This window comes from Corythoichthys intestinalis, chromosome 3 (assembly GCF_030265065.1).
Source record: "Corythoichthys intestinalis isolate RoL2023-P3 chromosome 3, ASM3026506v1, whole genome shotgun sequence".
NCBI lineage: Eukaryota > Metazoa > Chordata > Actinopteri > Syngnathiformes > Syngnathidae > Corythoichthys > Corythoichthys intestinalis.
The window spans coordinates 35,899,215-35,924,192 of NC_080397.1; the positions used below are offsets into that span (position 1 = coordinate 35,899,215).

Consider the following 24,978-nt stretch of genomic DNA (forward strand, 5'->3'; position numbering starts at 1 on the left):
GGGCTGTCAAACGATTAAAATTTTTAATCGAGTTAATTACAGCCTAAAAATTAATTAATCGTAATTTATCGCAATTAATCGCAATTCAAACCATCTATAAAATATGCCATATTTTTCTGTAAATTATATATATATTCTGTAAAATAATTTGTTGGAATGGAAAGATAAGACACAAGATGGATATATACATTGAACATACGGTACATAAGGACTGTAGTGGGCATTTCACTCTACTGTCATTTAAATCTGTCTATGCTGTCCTCACTCCGAAGCGTCTACTTTTTCCAAAGCTAGACAGCTAGTGAACGACGCCTTAATAACTAACCCCTAACCCTAATCAGACTTCTTCCTTTTTCATCTGATTTATTAATAAAATGGCCTCAAACCACTGTCCTCTTTAGACCGTAGTGAAACTACAAAAAAAAGTACACAAGCATTGCATTAGCAACAACGTTAGCTTAGCACGCTATACAGGTTCACTAAACATAAACAAAAAGCGTCTCATGCAAAAAATATAACATTTCGCTTACTAACATAATATGTACATTCTTTACAACAACCATACTTACGGACAAATCTTGTCCAAGAATCATATAAGCACAACATTACAACGTAGGCGTCAGCCCGAGACGTCGTGCAGCCATATTGAACTGGCAAGAAAGCAATAACCCATGTCGCAAAGCGACCAAAAGAGTTCGCTGTTAGACAGCACAAAAAACCTTACTGTAGAACTTACCAAAAGGCAGAATACTGTCTGAGCGGGACATGTGCGTTAATTGCGTCAAATATTTTAACGTGATTAATTTAAAAAATTAATTACCGCGCGTTAACGCGATAATTTTGTCAGCCCTACTTTTTACATTACCCACAGTGGCTGCTGCTGGCCGAGGGACAAAAAAAACAACGCATGTTGTGTTTCTGTCAGGGCTGTGAGTGCGTGTGTTGTGTCAAGTCATGAGCCAATCAAACTAGCATTTGAGGGGAAAAAATGAGGGACAAAAAAAAAACAACGCATGTTGTGTTTCTGTCAGGGCTGTGAGTGCGTGTGATGTGTCAAGTCATGAGCCAATCAAACTAGCATTTGAGGGGAAATAATGAGGGACAAAAAAAACAACGCATGTTGTGTTTCTGTCAGGGCTGTGAGTGCGTGTGTTGTGTCAAGTCATGAGCCAATCAAACTAGCATTTGAGGGGAAAAAATGGACTGGCACATCCAGCATGTGAAAACTGTCAATGATACCGATGATGATGACAAGAAAGAAAGAAAGAAAGAAAGAAAGAAAGAAAGAAAGAAAGAAAGAAAGAAAGAAAGAAAGAAAGAAAGAAAGAAAGAAAGAAAGAAAGAAAGAAAGAAAGAGAGAAAGAAAGAGAAAGAAAGAAAGAAAAGGGTAAATTTAAGTCTGAATGTAAATAATTCACTTAATAATGGTAGGGTCTTCTAAATTCTAGAATATAGAAATATATAGAATTCTATCCTTACAGCATATGGGAAGACAATCTAAATTACTGTAGATATATAACTGGACTCATATAATGCAAATAAGGTTGCTTAAAAGTTGGTAGGGACAATTTGAACATTCTGAAAAATTGGGAGTGTTATGTCACTACGGTCCCTATGCAACACTCTTGATTAATAGTTGCCTAATTGCTTTAAATATAGTTTCAGTAACATTTTCTGCTGGAATAAGATACATTTGAAAACTATCTATGAATTTCATCGAACAAAATGGATTTGGTGACGGGTATGAGTTTTGGGTGGAGGGTTATAAACGGTGCGTATTACACAAACTATTCAAACAAATTAATATTTTAAGTGACCACTTGAGGGTGCGCTCAACCAACTGATACTCTTAATGCTCGTCAGTAGCTCAGCTGTCTGGGGGAAAATGCAACTAGCGACAGATTTACTAATACTGTACATACTGGAGGCTATATTATAAAACAACTTAGAATAAAATCAGTCTAAACAGTGAAACTCTTCTTAATCTTAATATGTCCCGTTTACGATGACATTTAACTCACGGTGCAAAACTGGTATTAGCTTCTGAATTTAGTAAAGTGTTTTCTTAAAATATGCAACTTTTCTCATTCCAGCGACGAATTGCACTGGCACCTCGTTTGTGTTCATGAATGCACTTACACGGAGGCTCCACCTTTTCTTGCGGCCCAGTGACCTCACCAGTGGGCTGGATTGGAAGGGTGGGATTTCCAGGTTTTCAGTCACAGCTATTCCTGCCTTCAAGGATCTATGCCGCTTCAACACTAGCAAAAAGTGGACTGGTTGCAATCACAGCAGAAAGGCGATACCGGATCCATTTTTCTCTACATGCCATAGCACCCGGGATAAACAATTAAGGAATGTGGAAATTACAGAATGCCCACCAGCGCCGGAAAGAGATTTAAACCCACCAAATACATCCCGGTGTCTACAGCTGCCACTCTCCTCGTGGGATCGACCACTTTATTTTTCGTTTTCACGTGAGTTGCATATCGTGGTTTTCTTCTCGTGTGTCTCTATTCACACGCGGATTTTGGTCAGCAGGGTGGTAATAATTCACTAGATTGTGTCCGCCGTAGATTTGCGCTTTCGAGGTTGCTTTGCACAAGCCTCCAGTGGCCATTCAGCCTTCATATTGCATGTGGGAGATGAACTTGCTATAAAGCCTTGCAAGTTGAAGAGAGCAACCATCGAGCATGAGTTGCATGCTCCACTTGGGCCTCCCAAACTCACTTGTCATTTGAACATCAGTTTTATTTGATCTTTTATCCAAATGGTTTAATTGCCTCAACAGGCCAGCACCTTTAAAACACGTATTAGAATGGTTACCATAGTCACTGACCGTGTTTGAATAGTCATAATGATCCCCCTCACACCGCCAGCCAATGTTAGATAATGAATGGGTGTATGAATTTGGACTGAGGTTTTGAGGAGTCAGTATAAATCAAGGATGGACATGACTGCAATGAAAATTATGACTTCTCAGCATCACCATCATCTAAGGACTCCTTCCCCTCAACACACTATATCTACAAACCCGTTTTCAATGTTCAATTAGGAGTGACATAGAGGTTAGTCAAGCGTTTATTATTGTGGTAATTTGTAGTGTTTTATACACTTATTGATCACGTTTCCATCATCTCTTATTATGATCCAGGCATCCATCGTGTCTTGACTGCTGCAGTTGTACATCATGTTTTGACTTTTACCAAGGCATCTAATCTTTCCCTTTGCATGTACAGTATGATAGTTAAATTGAGGATTATTTGCTGCTACATTATCCCCTCTAGAATCAATATTAAAATGGACATTTTTCCAGTCGGATGTTCTAGAATCACGGCTGCTATATGTCATTTTTTGTGTACTTCAACAATTTAACTGATCACTGTATTGTCTGTTGGGTGCATGAACAAGTGAACGTACTTTGTCTTCAACCCTGTTGATTTTGCACTCTTAAGCTCAATGCTTGAGATGGAAGCAAACATATGGTGTTTGCAGCTTGTGCAGGTCGCTTGGACGGTAGTTTTAAAGGTCCCAGTGGTGTTTTGGCTTTGCATAGACAAATAACCTATTTTGCAAGATCAAATGTCAATACTCAATATACTGCGATTTGTATTTGGGTATCACATAAGAGACTATTGCCCCTCATTATCAAAACTTATTTAGCATATCTGAAGGCATTTCAAAGCAGTATCAGAATTGTGTAGATCAATTAGGTGTTCACAAAGGTTCATCCCCTAGCAGATGGTTCAAGGGTAAGGATTAAGACTTTACTCGGTTGCTCCTTCATTTTGCAGTTAAAGACCTAGAGGATTGATTTGAGCATAATGGAACTCCCTGGGGAGTCGTACACATCTAAACTAGGGCATGTCCCACTACCGTCAAACACACATAAGAGTCCATTATGTCGATCCCAGACTAGTCATGTCTTGAATAAATTGAACCTTCACAATAAATGACACAGTCCATTGTTTAATTGAAAAAATAATGTCATGAATCACATGGGACAATCAAAAAATAAACAGATCACAATTTTTTGTTTCGTTTTATTTTTAGATTATACTGTTATCTTCCAGTTGCCAGAAGAATGCCTAGTGGAGTGAGAATTGAGGCCATCTTTGGCACCCAATACCTTTCATGGTGTTTCTGTATTTGGCTTTCTAACAGCTTGTGTTGGCAACTGAGATTAATATTACAACACATTAGGACAGATTTATTTATAATACCACAGCATGACAATGAAATGCCAATAATTTAAGATTTTATTCATGGATTAGTTGGGATAACACCATCCATGTTTTATATGCATCTAAAACAGGATTCTGTGCCATAATATAAATCCTGCTAAATTTGTTATTCAATGCTACTCTTTGAAAGGCCACTTGGTGAATAACTAGCTGGAAGTAAATATTGTTTTGTTGTCTTTTGTTTTCAAGACTCTCATAGAAACGCTTAGGGGCACGCATGATTGGATAAATGGAAACTATAAATTCATTATTTGGCAATAACCTTTGTTCAGCGCTTCTTGCAGTCTGTTTTTGAATTATGAAAGCAGGAGTGAGTGTTGGCATGCGGTACCAGTCAATCTGAGCCTGAGAGGAGAACTGTGTATGAGCAGTCCTGACAGGGATCTAATCTTCAGCTTCCACATCTGTTTCCTCCCTTTCATAGTACATCCATTCAGTCACACTTCATTCAGATCCTGCAGAAAGCATTGTTTGGCCTTGAATCTCATCTAGAGTCTTAATCTTTAGGTATGTCCGGCATAGTAGTTGATGGACTGCAGAGTGGCAGAAATAGGTCGGATTCTATTGCCGTTTAAAATATTTCATTCATACTGAACTTTTGGTAGATTCTTCCTCTTTTTGGTTGTGACCTTTTCTGTTGATGTAACGCTATTTATAGTTTTATTTTAGTTGAAGCATCTGTTTACTGTAAAAGGTCTTACAACCACTTTTAGATATCTGCTTTTAAAGAGTCTTTGAAGAGGGGGCGCATTGTTCCTTTTAAATGATATGCAGACATAAAAAGTAGCTGCAGCAGTCTTACTTCTCACTGTAGAGTCTAACATTTTAACCGAAAAACAATAGAATGTAGCATGTGCAGGCTATGGTGGTAAAAAACATTGGTTACGCAATGTCATTGAACTTTACATTGAGTGAAGTGGAATTTTCCAAAAGAGGGTAGTTTGAGATGTATGGTCTAGCTATCATTTTCTTGTAGCGACGTACTCAACTTAAATTAAAAAGTCAGTTGCTGTCTGAAGCCCTATTACTTATGAATTCTAAGAATAAAGATAGACTTTTAATCTAGCAGGGGAATGATACATAAATTGTGGTATGCCTCCGTTTTAATCTGAATATTCACATGATTGAGTGGGCAATGTCCAGAATTTCCACTATTACAGCGTTTTTTTGGTGATTTATTCCACCCCCAGGAAATAATACAATGATTCGTTAGTTTACGATGCTACACCGGGTTGAAAATTCACCTGTACACGGACAGTTGCCAACTCTGCAGTGACCGTATCCTTTCAGTGACATACAAAATAACAAATGTCACTTATAGAGGGGGACAATGAGATTTGCTGTGAAATGTTCCTTCTGTTTAATGGTTACTTTAAAAAAAAAAAAAAAAAAAACGCACTAAAAGCCTGTTTGTAAACTGCGTCTGTGTACATTCCAATGTCAACTCCAGCAGCTTATGAGAGTAACGTCATAGAAGACGTGTTGGTGGGATTACAGTTTAGGCATTCCTCCATTCATCATACTTCACTCACATTCTTCTCTCATCAACTGAGAGCTTTATACAACATCTAGTATGTATGGCAAATGCCATATGGAAGGGAGCTCGTCTTGTTTTAATCTGAAAAATATATATATAATTTTACTTGCTTTATTTTTTTCAAATTTAATTGTGCTTTTATATAATTTATTTTTCCGATCTTATGTACAGTTTTCTGTGAAGGTAGTTCAAGTGCTCATTAAATAAACTGTGTTGTATTCTGTAAGATGTACAGTACATCCAATAAAAGTTAATCATAATAGTGTGCTCAATAAAGAATGCATATTTTTTCATCATAATTTTTGACAAAATAACATTATCAAAAAGAATTATAATGGAAGAATAATTTATATCTTCTTTCATAGTTGTGAGAGTTCTATTTTGGTGTTGTCGTAGTGATATGAGTTCCCTATTTCTGAGATTCATAATTTTGAATAACTATACTGTACATATACATTACGCAAAACTAAATGTACATATTTTTTACATGTTCGCAACACTATTAAGTGTATATTGCTCCTTTCTTTTTACCCTGCTATTTTGGTGTCTTTTAAAATTATTATTTTTTTATTTTTTTTTTTAAATACATATATAATACGGCTGATTTGCTCTCATCTTTAGGTAATATATAGATGGGTTTTTTTTTTAATTGCGATTCAATCATCAATTTTAAAGTGTTGCTGATAAGACACTTGTTTCATATACATGTGATTCCAGATATTTCGTAAATTTAGAACGTTGTGAGGCACGAGGAATCAATCAACAAACGTAAGGTTTACTGTGACTCTTATGACCACTTTTATCTAAGACTCAAAAGGTAGGAAAACTGTGATACCCTCCACCTTTGCATAATCAGACTAAATAGGACAGGAATGCTATTGTGCCTCTACCAATGAACAGTTCATGATTATCACTTTCTCGAAATGATAGCAGCTACTGTGTGATAAAAATAATTCAGCTGTGCAAAATTAAATCATCATGAAACACCTAGACCAGAAAAAACATTTATTTCAATGAGCAATGTGAACAGAGTCCAGTAGAGATAGAAGTTAGAGGAGTCATTTTGACTAAGTCGGTCAGGTTTGGAGAGATGAAGTGCGAGCATGTCCTAAGATAAAGTACTCATGTCACACGGAACACGGCATTTTTATTATCTTGGCTAAAGGTTATGAACCCTAAAGTAGCTCAAAATACTTGTTATACATATTCATTCTGTAAATGGCCTGCAACTATATAGTCTTTTTATTGATCATCATCAGTGATCACTTAGGGTAAGACCAGTAGCAGACTGCTGTAGTGTGACTTCATCTTTGTCAGATAACTTTTTCTCTGATCTCATCCATCAGCAGCTTGTGGGCCTGCTTTCAGTTGACTTTCACAATAGTGTGGATTTAATGAGTTTTTAAAGGTTATTTTATTTTTTACTTTTCAAAATTTAAAGAGTCACCTTTATACTGTTTATTTCTTACTTCCTTTTACTAAAAGAGAAGAGTGATATTATATTGTATTCATGAGGGACCTGTTATCTTTGATGCACTACAAAGGCAATGTTATATTGCTGAAAGTCAACCTGAGGCAAGGCTCAACTAACAGCAGTCCGATGGAAAAGCAATCACAGCGATCAACCCATGTTGGTAGTGTTGCGTGAATGGAGCTCCGTGAATAAAAAGACTATCTTTCTAATCTCCTTTCGAGCTATCATGTCACTGCTTCTCAACCAGGTGACGATAACTCTCAGGGTGTAGTTTAAGATAACACTGAAATCTTGTTCCTGGCACGCTGGACTATGTGGTTGTGTAGAGTATATGTGCCATTATGCTCCACACAGGCAATGCCAACTGCAAATTACAAGTTGGTGCACTTTGATAGTGTGGGTCCTCTTTGATTTTAATTTCAATACTTCCAAATAGTTCTTAGGTGGTTTTACCGTAAATATATACAGTACATACTACATAACTAAAATGGCACTCGAGGGCAGAGGATCTACAGCCAGCAAATGAATTGTTGATTTTCATAAATACAGTATGATATGCAACTAGTTTCTTTGTTTCTGTAATGTCTTACTGGTTGTGCTGAAGTAGTGATTTTTTTTTTTTTTTAATTGGGGTACAGTCTCCCTTGAAACGCCATCTTTACACGAAGTAGATCCATGTGGATTCTGTGCATAGCAGTGTGCGGGAAAGTCCGGCGAGGTGCTTTCCTCCCCTGCAAGTTGATAGACTGAGGCCACCTGGAAAGTGTCTTTCTTGGTGAACATGTGGGAATCATTTAGACTTCCAGCCTCTCCCCACGTTGTTTCGCCTAACACTGTTTTTCACAGAGCGACTGGTAATAGTAGTGACTCTACAGCCTAACACTCCCTGCTGGAGGCCTCTCGAGGTGTCTAGGGCAAGTAGAAGTACTTAAGGGAGACCAGGCAGATATAGGCTGTGATTAAAAGGTCAAAATGAGTTTTACAAGAGCACAATAAAAAATTTAAAATCAATTTAATTTTTTAAATATGTTGTCTGAAATATTACTGGAATTCATGAATGTGAGTTACAGCAATTAACAAGATTCTACTGTGGAGTATGGAGAAGAATATTGTGGGTCTATTCATTTTATGAGGCAGTTACTTCATGCGATGCCATGATATGTTCTACATTGATTAGGCAATTAGGCATCTGATTAGTTGATGCCCTTTGAATACACAGAAAAATGTTTATTATGAATGTTAATTTTCCACTCTGCTAATAGTCATGTTCTGTAAAAGCACAGTTGGAATGCACATATTGAAGTGTGAAATATTTACTGGTGCCGAGCTAATCTTAGTAATAATGAGCTTGTGCTGCTGGTCCTAACAACAGTCAGCCAGTACAATGTGTTAAAGTAAGCTGGCACTAAGGAATTCTTGAAAAAGTAATATATCAGCTATTTCCTTAAACCATTATTCATAGCGATGCCGCAGTATCAAGCATTACTTTAATTGCTGTCAAAAAGTATGTGATGTTCAATAGCATTTACAAGCTTTATGCCTGATACGGTTTGCCTGAAAACTAATCCAGACCCTTCTGCTGTTCGCTAGAGCATTTGGATGATCCAGAAGAGGACTGGGAGAATGTGTTATGGTCAGATCAAACCAAATTAGAACTTTTTGGTAGAAACACAGGTTCTCATGTTTGGAGAAGAAAGAATACTGAATTGCATCCGAAGAACACCATACCCACTGTGAAGCATGGGGGTGGAAACATCATACTTTGGGGCTGTTTTCTGCAAAAGGACCAGGACGACTGATCTGTGTAAAGCAAAGAATGAATGGGGCCATGTATCGAGAGATTTTGAGTCAAAATCTCCTTCCATCAGCAAGGGCATTGAAGATGAGATGTGGCTGGGTCTTTCAGCATGACAATGATCCCAAACACACAGCCAGGGCAACAAAGGAGTGGCTTCGTAAGAAGCATTTCAAGGTCCTGGAGTGGCCTAGCCAGTCTCCAGATCTCAACCCCAGAGAAAATCTGTGGAGGGAGTTGAAAGTCCGTGTTGCCCAACGACAGCCCCAAAACATCACTGCTCTAGAGGAGATCTGCATGGAGGAATGGGCCAAAATACCAGCAATAGTGTGTGAAAAGCTTGTGAAGAGTAAAAAAAAACATTTGGCCTCATTTATTGCCAACAAAGGGTGCATAACAAAGTATTGAGATGAACTTTTGGTATTGACCAAATACTTATTTTCCACCATGATTTGCAAATAAATTCTTTAAAAATCAAACAATGTGATTTTCTGTTTTTTTCCCCACATTCTGTCTCTCATGGTTGAGGTTTACCCATGTTGACAATTACAGGCCTATCTAATATTTTCAAGTGGGAGAACTTGCACAATTAGTGGTTGACTAAACACTTATTTGCCCCACTGTACAGTACATAAGCTAGTTCCACATACTCCACAACAAATCACAATGTACTTGAAAATACCTCAGAAGTGTCGAACACAATGTTAAAAAAAAAGTGTTTGGCATTCAGTACTGTTATACCAGATGGAGATGGAATACAAGGTGCTTTCTATAATAACTTGTGAGAATCGGTCGGAAATATTTTACACTTGCAATGTTTGGGTTATATATGGAAAAAGATACCTTAAAAGGCACTGTTTAAGATATATATTAATGTTGGCAGACCAAAATATGTGGAATTTTAAGAAGGAATTCTATAAGTGTGAGAACTCCCCAACCGTTATAAGGAATGAAACACACATGAAGGCTCAGTAAAGCATACCTTTAACTGTAAGGATGTTTACAGTTTATTAGCATCCTGTCAAAGGAGTATTAACTCTTTTCTAATTTCCGCCCACAAGCATGAATTATCCTGTCAATGCTTAACAACTGTAGCTAAGCACAGACGGGTCTGCCGAGCTTGAATTTTCTCTCTATGTAGAACATATGCATTACAAAAGGGTGAACCTATGTTTGTCAATATGAGACAGTGACTTCACATTACGGGTGTGACGATACATGTAACTCAAGATTCAATACTGTGATGATATGTGGTTCACAATAATGATACACAATTTCTATGATATTCGATATATTGTAAGACATTTCTTCAACGATAAATCACGATAAATGTGACTGAAAAAGAAAAAAATACCCATAAAAAGGTAATCATGCATTTGTTCAATTCCACAACTTGTACAATGTACAAAGAAATGTGCATTTGCATAGTGCCTCACAGTACTCGTCTTGTAGACGTAAACACTGCATAGCTGGATAATTAATGTGCAATAACAATGATAACATGTTTGCTCTGCTTTCTGTTACTGAACAGTCAGTATCAACTTAATGAGCTTTAATAAGGTAAGCCTGGACAGTTCACTGAAATTTCTGAAAATAAAACGTTAGTGGCAACTTACCCAATTTTTCGGACCATAAGTCGCAGTTTTTTTCACAGTTTGGCTGGGGGTGCGATTTATACTCTGGAGCAACTTATGTGTGAAATTATTAACACATTATTATATAATTTCACATGTTATTTTAGTGTTTTGGAGTGACACTGATGGTTTGGTAAATTTGTTAGCATGTTATTTATGCTATAGTTAGCTAAATAACTCTTAATAGCTATGTTACGTTTACATACCGGCCACGTTTGCATTTCGTTGTTCAGGCATTATGTAACATTATCATACTGTACACTTATTCAGCATGTTGTTCTCTATTGTATTTCTGTCAAACGATTAAAATTTTTAATCGAGTTAATTACAGCTTAAAAATTAATTAATCGTAATTAATCGCAATTAATCGCAATTCAAACCATCTATAAAATATGCCATATTTTTCTGTAAATTCTCTATATATATTCTGTAAAATAAATTGTTGGAATGGAAAGATAAGACACAAGATGGATATATACATTCAACATACAGTACATAAGGACTGTAGTGGGCATTTCACTCTACTGTCATTTAAATCTGTCTATGCTGTCCTCACTCCGAAGCGTCTACTTTTTCCAAAGCTAGACAGTTAGTGAACAACGCCTTAATAATCAGACTTCTTCCTTTTTCATCTGATTTATTAATAAAATGGCCTCAAACCATTGTCCTCTTTAGACCGTCGTAAAACTACAAAAAAAAAGTACACAAGCATTGCATTAGCAACAACGTTAGCTTAGCACGCTATACAGGTTCACTAAACATAAACAAAAAGCGTCTCATACAAAAAATATAACATTTCGCTTACTAACATAATATGTACATTCTTTACAATGACCGTACTTACGAAAAAATCTTGTCCAAGGATCATATAAGCACAACATTACAACGTAAGCGTCAGACCGAGACGTCCTGCAGCCATATTGAACTGGCAAGAAAACAATAAACCATGTCCCAAAGCGACCACAAGAGTTCGCTGTTAGACAGCACAAAAAGCCTTGCTGTAAAATTTACCAAAAGGCAGAATACTGTCTGAGCGGGACATGTGCGTTAATTGTGTCAAATATTTTAACGTGATTAATTTAAAAAAATAATTACCGCGCGTTAACGGGATAATTTTGACAGCCCTAGTATTTTTATTTTAAATTGCCCTTCAAGATGATATATCTGTTCTACCTGTTGGATTTTATCAAGTAAATTTCCCTCCAAATTGCAAGTTATACTCTGGTGCGATTTATGTTTTTTTTTCCCTCTTCATTGCACATTTTTGAGCTGGTGCGACTTATACTCAGGTGCGACCTATAGTCTAGTCCGAAAAATACGGTACTTGATTTGTTTTTCTGTGATTGCATTTTCTGCCATTCTTGCATCTGTTCTTCTATTGTCTTTTGTCTTCCTCCGTTGTCAACTGATAACATCCGTTTCCAGGATTAACGCCCTACAGGAGAGATAAGGTACTGATGTTGACAATGGGGTAAATCCTTGATGTGTGTTGTAATAAAATATCGATACTTGCCATCAGTTTATTGATGATTTATTGTGACAGTGCGCACAACAATTTATTGCAATATCGGTACCCCCCCCCCCCCCCCCCCCCCCCCCAATACACACACACTTCTACTTCACATGACATCAGATATTCTCACAATTAGCTTTTACATTGCTAAAACAATGCTCCTTCCTAACCTCTGTGGTCTTATACTGCTTTATAAAGAAGTCCAGATCCAAAGAAGTGATATATTTGCCAGAATCATCAACAGTAATATAGTACAAGTGGAAACTACTAAGAGCATCCGTTAGTTGGTGGTGTTTTATTTTTATTTTTGTGACAAGCTTTACTAAATAGCGAGTGACTTGTGCAGTATACACGTCTTTTTGTCTGTTCTTATTGTGTAAATTGTGTCCAGATAACCATTTTTTACAAGGTTTTCGAGGGTCCTTTGGCATTTAATCATCATTCAGATTGATGTGTTGGACTCTCATTGACAGACGGACTACAATAATTTTATGCTGCCTGCAGAAAATCAACTAGCAAAATTATGTTGTAATCCATTATGGTTGTGTATGTGCAATAATCAAGAATCTCGCATGTCCATGTTGTTATACAGTGATGATTATATGATTAATTTTAACGTTCCACAAGACACACCACCCATGACCCTAATGAGGACAAGCACTCTTGAAAATCAATAGCTGAATGGAAGTCTTGTGTGAACTTGCACATGACTGCATCTCCTGTACTTCAGTGACCAGCACACAACCATTAGTTAAATAACATTAAACACTTAATCCATGGTGACATTAACAAAAGTCATAGCATTCAAAGACCATTGTGCACAGAATATTTACTGAACCGTGGATTTAAACTGCTATGGAAGATATTCATTTACACCTAAATGCAGTTGATCCTTCAATTTACTCTAATGATAATCCATGTTTATTGGAGTTCGACCAAAGCAGTGGAGGAGTCTAGATTGAGAAAAATAGTTTAATATATAGCTCGTAGTGCTAGATCTAACAAGGTACTCTCCTACACATGAATACATCTCTAATTGAATGATTGACATGTTTGGGGTACCAAAATACTTCATTTGTGGGGAAAAAATGCTACCCAATGATGCCTTTTCGTGAAATAATAAAATTCGCCTTTACAAGTCAACAAAATGCAAACAAGCAATCACACAACCTAACAAATTTAACCTTGTATTTCTTGCTTAATCGTAGAATAGAATGGCAAGCTATTATTTTCAAAAGTACAAAAAAAAGTTACTGTGTACACGGACTGGGAATAAAGCAGTGTTATTTTTTGGCAGCCATTTTAATTTTCGTCTTAGTCTTTTGGACGAAAAACTTAATCTTCGTCATATTTTAGTCCTTTCAAAATGTGTTCGTCTTGGTCTAGTTTTACTCAACGAAAACTCAAATTCCGTGTAGTTTTAGTCGACAGCTCCCAAAATGTTTTTTGTCTATGAAAGTTTTAGTCCATTAATAAATAAATAAAAGGTTTCTAACAATTTCAAATGAACATGACAGACGAGCACATAACTAGTCTACAAGGACATCACCATTTTCATGATGATAATACACACTCAGCAGGAAAACAGCACATTATTTGAAATTAATTAAACTCACCTGGACGCCACAAACTGTATGTAAAGTGTTTTCCAAGAGTTTAAGACACCGATTCACCTCGCTAAATGCAAATGCTAACGCTAACGCTATGCTAAATCGAAGGCTATGCTAACGCTACAAGTTAGTTTAGTGTGTGATGATCACTCAGCACAGACTTTCAAAGACTAAAGCACCATGGCATATCTAACCAAGATAAGAAAGCAAAACTTACCAAGCAGCACCCGACATATGTTTCACAAAAGGAGCCTGGAATGGATACAGGCATGTGTGTGTGGGTCGGGAGGGAGGTGCAGCACGTCACACGAGTGACACGACCAAACACTACTAAATGTGTGCTAACTACACATACAATAAGAAAATTTCGCACTTTGTGAATTTATGACGGAAACTATGACTTTTTTCATCTTGTTCGCGTGTCGTCAGACAACAACTGGCATCCATCTCGTTATGGTTTAGTCTCCCGATTAAGACACGTTTTTAGCGCATCATTGTGACGTCATGAAAAAATTGTTCGTTCACGAAATATTTCATCGTTGACGAGAACAACACTGGAATAAAGTGAATAAGTGATAAGCAGCAAGTGCTGATGTAGTGGTAATATAACTGTATATGACAATTTACTGTAGTCAGACTCGGAGGCAGATGGCTGACTTGATATGATGCAAATAAAATTTTGTACATAGATATTGATGTAACAGTGCAAAATTCCTATAATGTCTAGGGATGTCCCGATCCAGGTTTTTGCACTTCCAATCCGATACCGATATTGTTTAGCACTTCCGATCCGATACCGATCCTGGCCGATACCGATACCGGCCTCTCTGAGCATGTATTAAAGTTTAAAGTTATTTAGCCTCCTTACTTAGTTGTCAGACTCATGTTGAAAAGGGTTTTAGTAGTCTTGATAACAACTTGCCGGCTTAATTAGGTGAGTTGGAATAACACATAATGGTTGGTAACAAGAAACTGACCTGTTTATTAAATGATAAACACAAAACATTATAAATAACAAACAGAAATGACATATTCAGACAGTAAAACATGCTAATAATATTGTAAACTGTCTTAAAAAAGCAAAACACACAAACAACCTCAAACTATTAACTATTACACACTCCCTTTGATTTGCTTGCCCAGCCCAAAAAAACCCAAAATTTTATGTTTTATTTGTAGGCACGAGCCCGAAATTTTTTTTTTTATGGTTTATTTGTGAGGACTCAGGAGCGATGCGTTGTTACGTTTTGTGTGATCACGTTTGGTGACGCCAGTGCATATATGCATAATGATAACAAATTATAGCCTGTCTTTTGTAACAAATTCTCCCAGTTAAACAAGACTGTAAGATGGATAGTCAATAAACATTTATATATTTTATATTTGCATGTGTGTTCTAACAGGTGGATAGTGGATTTGACATTTATTTTAATCTCGAGTTGGCAGAAAAAAAACGCAAGTTTTCTTAATGTTTAAATACTCTACATATTAAATGCATTTACACAGCGAAATAACGCTGGAAAAGTACATACATACATACATCGTTTTAGTATAAATATATGAATATATATTTTTGGAAAGAAGTCTGCCCGATGCGTCTAAATCCCACTTTACTCACGAGAGATAATGGCTCGTCATCCAGAATGATTCCTTCGGCAATGACTCTTCCCTGGGCTTTGGGACTGTCAAGTGCCAGTTTTTCACGCATAGCAAAAGTTTCTGCCAGTGTTCGTTGCGTATGACCTTTCTTTCTGTCTTCGGTTTTCTCCTTATACTCCTCATATACTGTACTCCTCATACTCCTTGTATTGTTTGTGGTGGTATTTCGATAAATGCTTGATTAGTTTGGTTGTATTAACACTTCTTACAGCTTTACCACCACGCTTGACTTTATTGTGGCATATGTTGCACTCTGCCTCTTCGTCTTTGTCATCCTTTAAAGTGAAATAATCCCACACAGCTGACATTTTTACCGATAGTCTCTTCAGTCAATTGGGAGACTGTAATATAGTGTGTTGAAGGTGTGTGTAAAATGCGGACTGGATTTTGGGGAAACCGAAGCAAAAACTGGAATGGATTATGTAAGTCGGTGCACTGGAAAACCCGGACCGGATTTAAAAAAAAAAAACTGGATCGGAAGTCTGGATTGGAATTTTTCCGTGTCGGCCGATCCGATACCGATACACATTTTATTGCCCATGTCGGCGTCCGATCCGATCCAGATATCGGATCGGGACATCTCTAATAATGTCACTGTGCAAATATTGCATATGCAGTATCCAGATTATGCAGTACCCAGATTGAGACAGATGTGTGAGTGAGATGCATGTGACAATGTTGCGGCATTAGCAGTCCAATGACACTGACATTTCAGTGCAAACTTGAGGATGGTGACAACTCTAGAAAGTGGAGCTAAATATAATTATTGAAATTTAGCCAAATGGTTGAATAGAGTGTGACTGGAAAAAACAGTCATTGATGCTTCATTCCATATGGAACAGTAAGAACACCAATCCACAGTCCAGCACATGCTGATTTAAAAGCCAAAATTTTAGGGGAGTTTCCCTTACTAATGGTGAACTATTACATTGTTTTGCTATGAATTTGGCTGTTGTCAGTCTTTTGAAAATAGACAATCTCTTCTTGAGCTTCCTTAATAATGCAGTGCATATAACTTACATTTTAACATTATGATATGACCTTGCGTTTCCCATGACTTACTATCACTCACGGTATTGTGAATATCCAACAACCTTGATGTATTGATTTTTATTACACCGCTATGCACTCATTTTACACTCTGCGTGTCTTCGTTTTACCATAGAATTGAGATCAATGCTACGGTGCAGAAAACCACGCAAGAAGAATTTTCACATCATGTCAGTTCTCAAGCATCAGGATTTTGGTTTTGGTTCTGCTTTAAGATCATGGAATGCACTTGTTTTTCTGTCCAAAAAAATAAAAATGTTAACACCTTCTTACGATTGCATACTAGCACTCCTCTGATACACGCCTGTGGGTTTAGTGTGTCTTGCATAATTAAGCCCACTTTGTGATAAGATAATCATTCAGGGTGCTTATCTGCCAATGCTCCTAAGTACATCCCTCCTCGCACTAATGTGATACATGCCGGGAATCGAGATGCTCTCCCTGAGAATGTGTGCAGGATGTTATTAGTGTTGCTATGCATTCAAGACCTGAGTTAGTTCTGCTTGGTAGAGACTGAAGTGTTTGTGGGTTGGCAAAGATTTATTAGTTACATACATCATGGGACAGTGTTCAGTGTGATTTTTCAAACAAGTTAGTCAACGTGGGAAAACGAAGCCACAATGGGAAGCTCAGTTGATTAGTTTCCCACGCCAGATGAACTGTCGTGAAGACATGCTGATGGTCAAGAAATGTCACCTGCCTGTGAAGCCCAACAAAAACAATTGTTGAGGATATAATTGGCTGTAGGGCAACACTGCTGTCATCAAGTTGAGTGGAGATTCAAAAGGAGTGGCAACTGTGTTGCTCAAATGTCAAATCACATGCGCCTAAATATCAGCTCACCCCTGGCAGTGATGGACGATGGATGGCGTTGCTGTTCTTCTACGGAAGATAGTAAAAAGGACCATCTCAGATGGAGGTGGTGTCGGAAATGTGACAGCAGCTGCATATACTTCCAAGTGGCATGGGTTGAGGTATGGTGGCAGCTGGAAGACGGAGGTCACGTCTTTCCAACACCTTCTCTCTCTGTCAAATACGATAGTTTTATATGCGTTTTTACCAGTCACCCACACACTAATTGCACTTCAGGTCACTGAAAACCATTTGCCTTGGTGAAGAATTTTAATGACCTTTTGCAAATATTATATATTTGATACCCCTATGTTTTTAAAGCTAAGATGGCTCATATTACCACTTTCTCATTGGCATGTGTTTTTCTCATATCAGCAGAGATGGTGAGATTTTCTGGGAAATGCATTTTCCCAAAATATTTGTGTATTCTCATGCTGCTTCCATTTATGACTTAGTGTAGCCTATATTTAAGACCACCAGGTATAAATCGCAGCATCTGTTTTAGGTTCTGAAGTCCTGTTCTGTCATCATGTGTCGTTTGTTGACCTTAGCGAATGTGTCTGTCACCGCAGTCTGAGGTGTGTAAAATCTTTATGATGCATAATTTATTATGATGACAGGAAAGAGGAACTGCACTAGAAATACATTACTACAAGCTATTCAAGCATAAAGTAATAAAAGGATTTTAAAGAAATGATTAAAAATGATTTTATATTATCTTTGAGAGTGTTTATAAATGGTAGGTGTATGTTTGTAGCCTTAATTTGGTTAACGTTAAGAGTTTGTCTTGAAAAGTAATCTACGCCAACTGTGACATTAGGCATGTGCCGGTATGAAATTCTGACAGCATGATAACCTTAAGCCAAAACAACAGGGTTTCATGGTATCACGGTATTGCAAAAACAGGTCTAAAATGTGTTACTTTGAGATTTTTACTTTTCAAAACATTAGCAAATTGGAACATAAGTATAATGTTAAGTTAAAATAAATAAATAAAAATAATTATAATAATAACTGAAATATTTGAAATAAAGTTAAATAAATGCAGTCCTTTAGGTGAGCCTAAACCCATAGCCACAGTTCAACATTATAACCATCAGAACAAAAAATAATTGAATTACTTTCTACAAAAAGCACGTGTGTATGACTCCTATCATGTTTACATTATACACAGTCTTTCGCAACACAGTTGCCAGGGAGAAAAACACTACATGATCAACCATAGCTAGACACACTAAACACGCTGGAGGTAATTAATAGCTGGTGGTTCATGACAGTGTTTTCCCAACCTTTAATTTTGTATAAATGCAAAATCATTTTGGAGGTATTGGCTCCTCGGCAGCCATCCTCTGCAAACATATTTACCATGTCGGTTGGCCCTCCTCGTCTAAGCCGCAGCTGTCTGCAACTTTTCTTCGATGGAGGAAAAAGTTGAGGAGTTTCACCTCCTCCAGCCATTGTGTAGAACAGCTGACTCACTGACAATTGCGCAATGACACTGAGCAACAACCGGTGGGGGAGTGTTGAGACTTGTAGCTGCAAGCGAGGGATTTCTCCCTGCATTTTTGGGACATAAAATATAATATCGTAGAGACGGTATGACAGAAATGTTTCTAAAACCGTGACGTTTTCATACCATGTTATGCCTTGAAACCGGTAATCGGCACATGTGTAATTGCAACCAACATTTTTTATTGGAGAATTTACTTTCCTTACTTGAATTGAAGGGCCAATTAGAACCTCCAACCTCCCCGACTTTGACACTTGTGTTAAACACGTCAGTTATTTTTTCTGGTGATGCAGACCATAAACCAAAAGGTACTATTTGTTTTTTATGCCATTTACAGTTGGTGATAGACGTTTCATCTTCAAGCAACATTTGAATGATTATTCATTTAGTTGGATATGGGTGACATTTTTCCAAGATTGGCTAACTCAATAAAAGCTAAGAATTATATGTTAATGCTGACATTAAATGCGAAGAAAATGTTGTTGTTTTTTTTATTCATAGTGGTTACCGAATTAAGCACAGAAATTATTCAAGATGTCTCCTTAATCTGAAATTAAGAATTATGTAAAAAATAAAAAATAAATAAATCCACAGACTATAAAATAGCTGCTAGCAATTTGCCATCCCTTTAGTTTTGTGTCATCTGTCAAACATCATTACAGAGAGTGACAGGTCCTCATCTCTTCAACTTCAGGCCAAGAAAGACAAAAAGTCTCAAAACCGTCTTATGTTTTGTTCGCGGATCAGATCATAAGAACCCCGAGCTATTTACTAAAGCTGAATCTTTTCTACTGATGTCCTTATCTGCACTGCATGCAGGCCTTAAAGCGTAATGTGTATCCACACTAGTGTGTTACTGCTTTACATTCACTTTGTGTGGGCAGGCGACAAGGGCCACTATTCAAGCACTTCAGTGTGTTCATTTACAATCTGCTCTCCACATTGCCCGACTAAGTGGTGACTGATGATCACTGAGGCCTATTTTTAACTCCCCACCACTCCCTCCACCGTAACTGGAGCATAGCACTGAGGTCTCATTTAAATGAGTTACAAAGCACAACTTGGAGGTAGTTGTCCATCTGTGACTACACACATAGTTGTAGTATATCCTTCCCTCAGGGTTCCTAAAAAAGTCATTAATACTGTTAATACGTCTGTCGGGCACATTTAGAAGTTTATCTTGGCAGTAAAACTTCTAAATCGCCATCTGCCAGCCTTGCACGTTCAATACCTTTTCTTTGCTGGCAGATACTGTAAGTTGTACCTGCGCCTTCTAATGTTAGTTTGTCAGGAGGAGGGTTGCCGGAATACTTTTCATTGATGTTTGTTGAAGGGTGGCAAAAGAGTTGTACATATTACATACATAACATACATAAATCCCTAAAAAAGTTGGAATTGAATATGTATTTTTACAGTCGATTTGAATTGAGGCCATAATTCGTAGATGGAACTAGGGTAGGAATGCACATCACCATATTCTACAGGACCTATGGAGTGGAGCAGTAGTTTTGGAAATGTCATGATATTGTAATCAAATAAGTTAGAGTGGCATTTACATACAGACATGCAGTATAGATGCCGCAAAAAAAAAGGAACTGACTATTTTCTTGTCAGGGTTCGCCACAGAAAGTCACTTGAATGGTTTTGTTTAGTACAATATTTACACTGCATTCCTCTACACATAAAGGCAACTTCAATAAAAAACAATGTTGTTATATGGACTTACGATCCGCCAGCTTCTTGTCTCCTGTCGTTTTCCAAAATTATACCTGGAGCAGGGGGTGATCGGGGCCCTGGTGCTTCTCCCGCCCTGCGGCCGGTGGTTCCGGTGGACGGGGCCATGCCCACATGAGCCTGCCTCTTAACTCACGCACTTCTCACTTCAACACTGTAAATATATTTCACCTTGGCACTTACATACTCATTCATTTCTCCGGGGAGAGTTGGGACGGGGCCATACAGTCTCGGCCCGGCTCCCCCCTGTTTTTAATGCATCACACACCAAGGTTGTGGGATGGTTGGGACCTGTTGGAGGGGGGTGCCTCACGGTTACCTCCTCACGGCAGGCTCCGCCATCCCTGCACCTTTTTTAATGCACCACACACATCATACTTGTACGTGGGGTTGGTGGTGCGCCCCCACTTGCCATCCATGAAGGCCGGTTGATGGGTGCGCGGGTGGCCCGGGGGACCACCCTAGATCCCGGGGGGGTGATGGCTCCTTTGCTGGGGCGCGGGAGGAGGGATGGGCTGCGCTGAACCCCGTGGCCCTGGGTTGCACCCGCGTGGCGTCTCCGCTAGTCTGCGTGGCTGTTGCGCACTTGGTGGGGCTCGCGTGCGACTGGATGTGATAGGGCGCGCTCGGGTGGGGGGGTTCCGGTGCCGGGATTGGCGATGGGGCGGTGTAGGGGCGGTCGCCAACGGGCTTACACTCACAAGGGATTCACTCAATTACTGGGTTCTCGATCACAGAGCTGATTTGTGTACACTCTACCCCTTTCAATCACTTAGCTTATAGACTCCCCCACCCCCGTCACCCTCTTTCCCTGGTCAACAGGCCCCCCCACATGGTGTCAACCGGAAATACATCTAGCTGACGATAGCACCAACATATTAGTAGTAAGTGTAGACGTATTTCAATGTATGACAATGTATTTCTTGTTGTTGTTTGTGTTTCTTTTCTTTCTTCTCTTGTGTTCCTTTTCTTCTGTTCCCCCATAACCCCTTCCTGTTCGCTGCTTTGTCATAATAAACGAGGTATGTTGAATGATCACAATGGGAGTATGTCAAACTATCAATGTGAAACATTAAAACTGTTCAGACCAACCGGGCACTTAGACTTCCATTCTCCATGTCAAACAGCTGAACAGGACAGGTTTAAAAAAAAAAAGAAAATTATACCTGGGTGATGGCGCTCCAAGTGTTCATTCACGGCCGATGTGCTGCCGTGGTATGCAAGCTTGGCATTGACGAGACTGAACATGACAGTGTACCCCCTCCTTTGTTTCGTTGAAATAAGTCCATGCTTTGGTCACTCTGGTGCGCTTTTTTGGCTTTGTGCCGCTTTCCCTGCTTGAATCCCGAGTGTCCGCTGTTCTCAACTTTCCACGCATATATATTTTTTAACCCTTTAATATCCGGCGACGGGATGGTGTGCTAGTCGACACATTTATGTAATCAATGATGTGGACTAGGAGGGACAGCTCTATTTGAGACCAACAATGGTATCGGGGCAAGGACTGGGAACTGAATCTGCTTTTCTGCACTGACTGATTTTTTTCAAACCCATCTTTTACCTTTCAACTGAATTTACAGTATGTTTTCATAACGTGAACTACAGTTGCTTGTTTACGTTCAAACTTAGCTTGTTACCAGACTCGAACAACAACAGCCACAATAATGTGCTGCGTTTGTAAGGCATTGATTTGGATGACATAAAATCCCCATGAGCTGCCAAAGTTTAATAACTATACACTAGATAAAACCTGGTGTAGTTCATGTTTTTATATTTAAACATTGAGACACAATAGTTGCAGGGGATTATCTAATAAATCAAGTCAGTGAATAACAAATAGTTGGATTTGGGCATTTTTTGCTTCACTACAAGGCCTACTATAGTCTTCTTGTCATAACTGACACTGAGCTGGAGACGAACATGATGACATTGATTCTCTGCTGCAGTATTACACCTGCCTTTTGTTTTTAATGCGGCTTTTGTTTGACACGTTATTCAATTTGTCAACACAAACATGTCAACATAAAATAGTTGGAACTGTTTGTGGCTGTATGTGCTTTTGTTAGTTTGATCCCATAGGGCAGAGGTGAACTTTTGGTCTAAAACAAGCGTAGTCAGTATTGAGAAAGAATTGTTATGTGCCATTTTCCTTTGTCTTTGCATCCAAATGCAGTCCTTTTGAGACATTCGGCATGGTTATGAGTACGTGTGAAATAATTGGGACACTTAAAGGAAAAAGTTGACTCGCATAATAAAGTTATGCTTAACTGGTTTTAGTCGTCTTTGTTTGTGATTGTGTATGCAAGTCCATGTGTGTGTTTGTGAGCAGAACCAGACAATTGCAGACCAAACTGAAACAGCTGAACCAGACTATTTGGATGTTTGTTTAAAAAAAAAAAAAAAAAAACACCATACAGAAACATACTTAGGTCTACATGACAATAAACCCACCTGAATCTTGAACAGGAGTAATTGATAGCAATTCATGACAGAGGCACAGGTGGATGCACCCGACTTTCAAAATAAAACTTATTTCAAGGCTGATGAGCAATAAAATTAAATTTTCTCCCACTGATTGGCACTCGCAGTTGGAAGTCCTAGGCCGGCCGGCTTAGGACCCTCGCCTGTGGACGGTTGGGGACGCCTGCTGTAATTGACTACTTTAGTCCCAAAGTGCTTTAATCCGAGGGATGTATACAGTATATTTAGTATATAGTTATTGGACCCACCATCAACGTTATGAATTCTGTTTTGCACAAAGTGAACCACTGTCACTTGTTTTAAAATGACCCTGAACAGGCTAAGCGCTAGAAAATGTGTGCGTGCATGCGTGTATTGAGCAAATGATCTCTTAAACCTGGATTTCCTATGAATCTTAGATTTGTTCACATAACTCAATCAGCCCACAATATGAGTGTGTGCCTTTTCAAACCGTATAACGCAGATTACTCCTGAAGCACTGCAGCTCTTGATTACTCACCAGTGGGCAGCAAAGTTTGCGTCATCTGCATGTAATTATATTAGCATTATTGAACTCTTCCACTGTATCACAGGGCCAGAATAAATCAATGTGTTGACTGCAGTGGCTGAAGTTTGAATGCATCGTGAACAGGTCTGCTTCCTCATATGGGTTTGGAATGAATGCGCCTTAAACTAACTAGCAACACCTCTTGTGGTGTGGTCTAAAAGTGCTACATTGCATGCAAGTGCCTGAATGTGTGTCAGTTAAATATTGCTGAATGACAGTTTAGGTGTCTAACTGAAATAGAACAAGGTCCTCTTACATTTAGCAGTTATAAATATTTCAGTCTTCATTGGACACTTTGTCTTTGTTCTATGCGGCTGCAATGAGATGGTGCTGTAAAGAAGTAACTGCTGTCAGCTTTATGACCTGAAATCTTCGTGTAGTTCTGCAGTCCATATATATTAGCATGGCTGTTTAGGTTCAAGGTGAAATTAAAACTACTGTTCGGGGTGTCCTCCTTGTTATTTTCTTCTGGGGGTGTTAGTTCATAACTTCTAAGAACGTCAGTTCTCTGTGGTAGAACTTAACATTGTAATGACAAGTTGATATGTTTCAGTAAAACATATTCAAGATTTTGTGGGTTTTTAACAATATTATAACACGTTTTAATCTCAGTTACCTGTTGTGATAGTATTTTTAGGTATTGGTTGTAGTACAGTGATCACTTGTTTTTCGCAGTTAATACATACCAGAATCCGCTGCGATAAGTGAAAAACTGCCAAGCAGCGCCCCCACACCCAATTGTTTTTTTTCTTCTTTTTTTTTGTGTGCAATCAATGTATTTATTTAGATTTAGCATTGGAAAGATATATATATATATATATAGTAGGGCTGTCAAAATTATCGTGTTAACGGGCGTTAATTAATTTTTTTAATTAATCACGTTAAAATATTTGACGCAATTAACGCACATGCCCCGCTCAGAGAGATTTAAATGACAGTACAGTGAAACGCTCACTTGTTGTGTTTTATGGAGTTTTGCCGCCCTCTGCTGGCGCTTGGGTGCGACTGATTTTATAGGCTTCAGCACCCATGAACATTGTGTCAGTAATTATTGACGTCAACAATGGCGGGCTACTAGTTTATTTTTTGATTGAAAATTTTACAAATTTTATTAAAACGAAAACATTAAGAGGGGTTTTAATATAAAATTTCTATAACTTGTACTAACGTTTTTCTTTTAAGAACTACAAGTCTTTCTATCCATGGATTGCTTTAACAGAATGTTAATAATGTTAATGCCATCTTGTTGATTTATTGTTATAATAAACAAATAGTCCTTATGTACCGTATGTTGAATGTATATATCCATCTTGTCTTATCTTTCCATTCCAACAATAA

The 24,978-nt window shown here is 38.2% G+C and overlaps 1 protein-coding gene across 1 annotated transcript in view; it reads left to right on the forward strand.

The window, feature by feature from the left end:
* The first annotated feature begins 2,118 nt into the window (after positions 1-2,118).
* Positions 2,119-24,978, forward strand: part of zdhhc8b (zinc finger DHHC-type palmitoyltransferase 8b) — a 90,821-nt gene continuing 67,961 nt past the window's right edge. Inside the window, exon 1 of the mRNA XM_057831179.1 lies at positions 2,119-2,477. Within this exon, the coding sequence (XP_057687162.1) occupies positions 2,374-2,477 (104 nt within the window). The 5' untranslated portion in view covers positions 2,119-2,373. The remainder of the gene's footprint in view (positions 2,478-24,978) is intronic.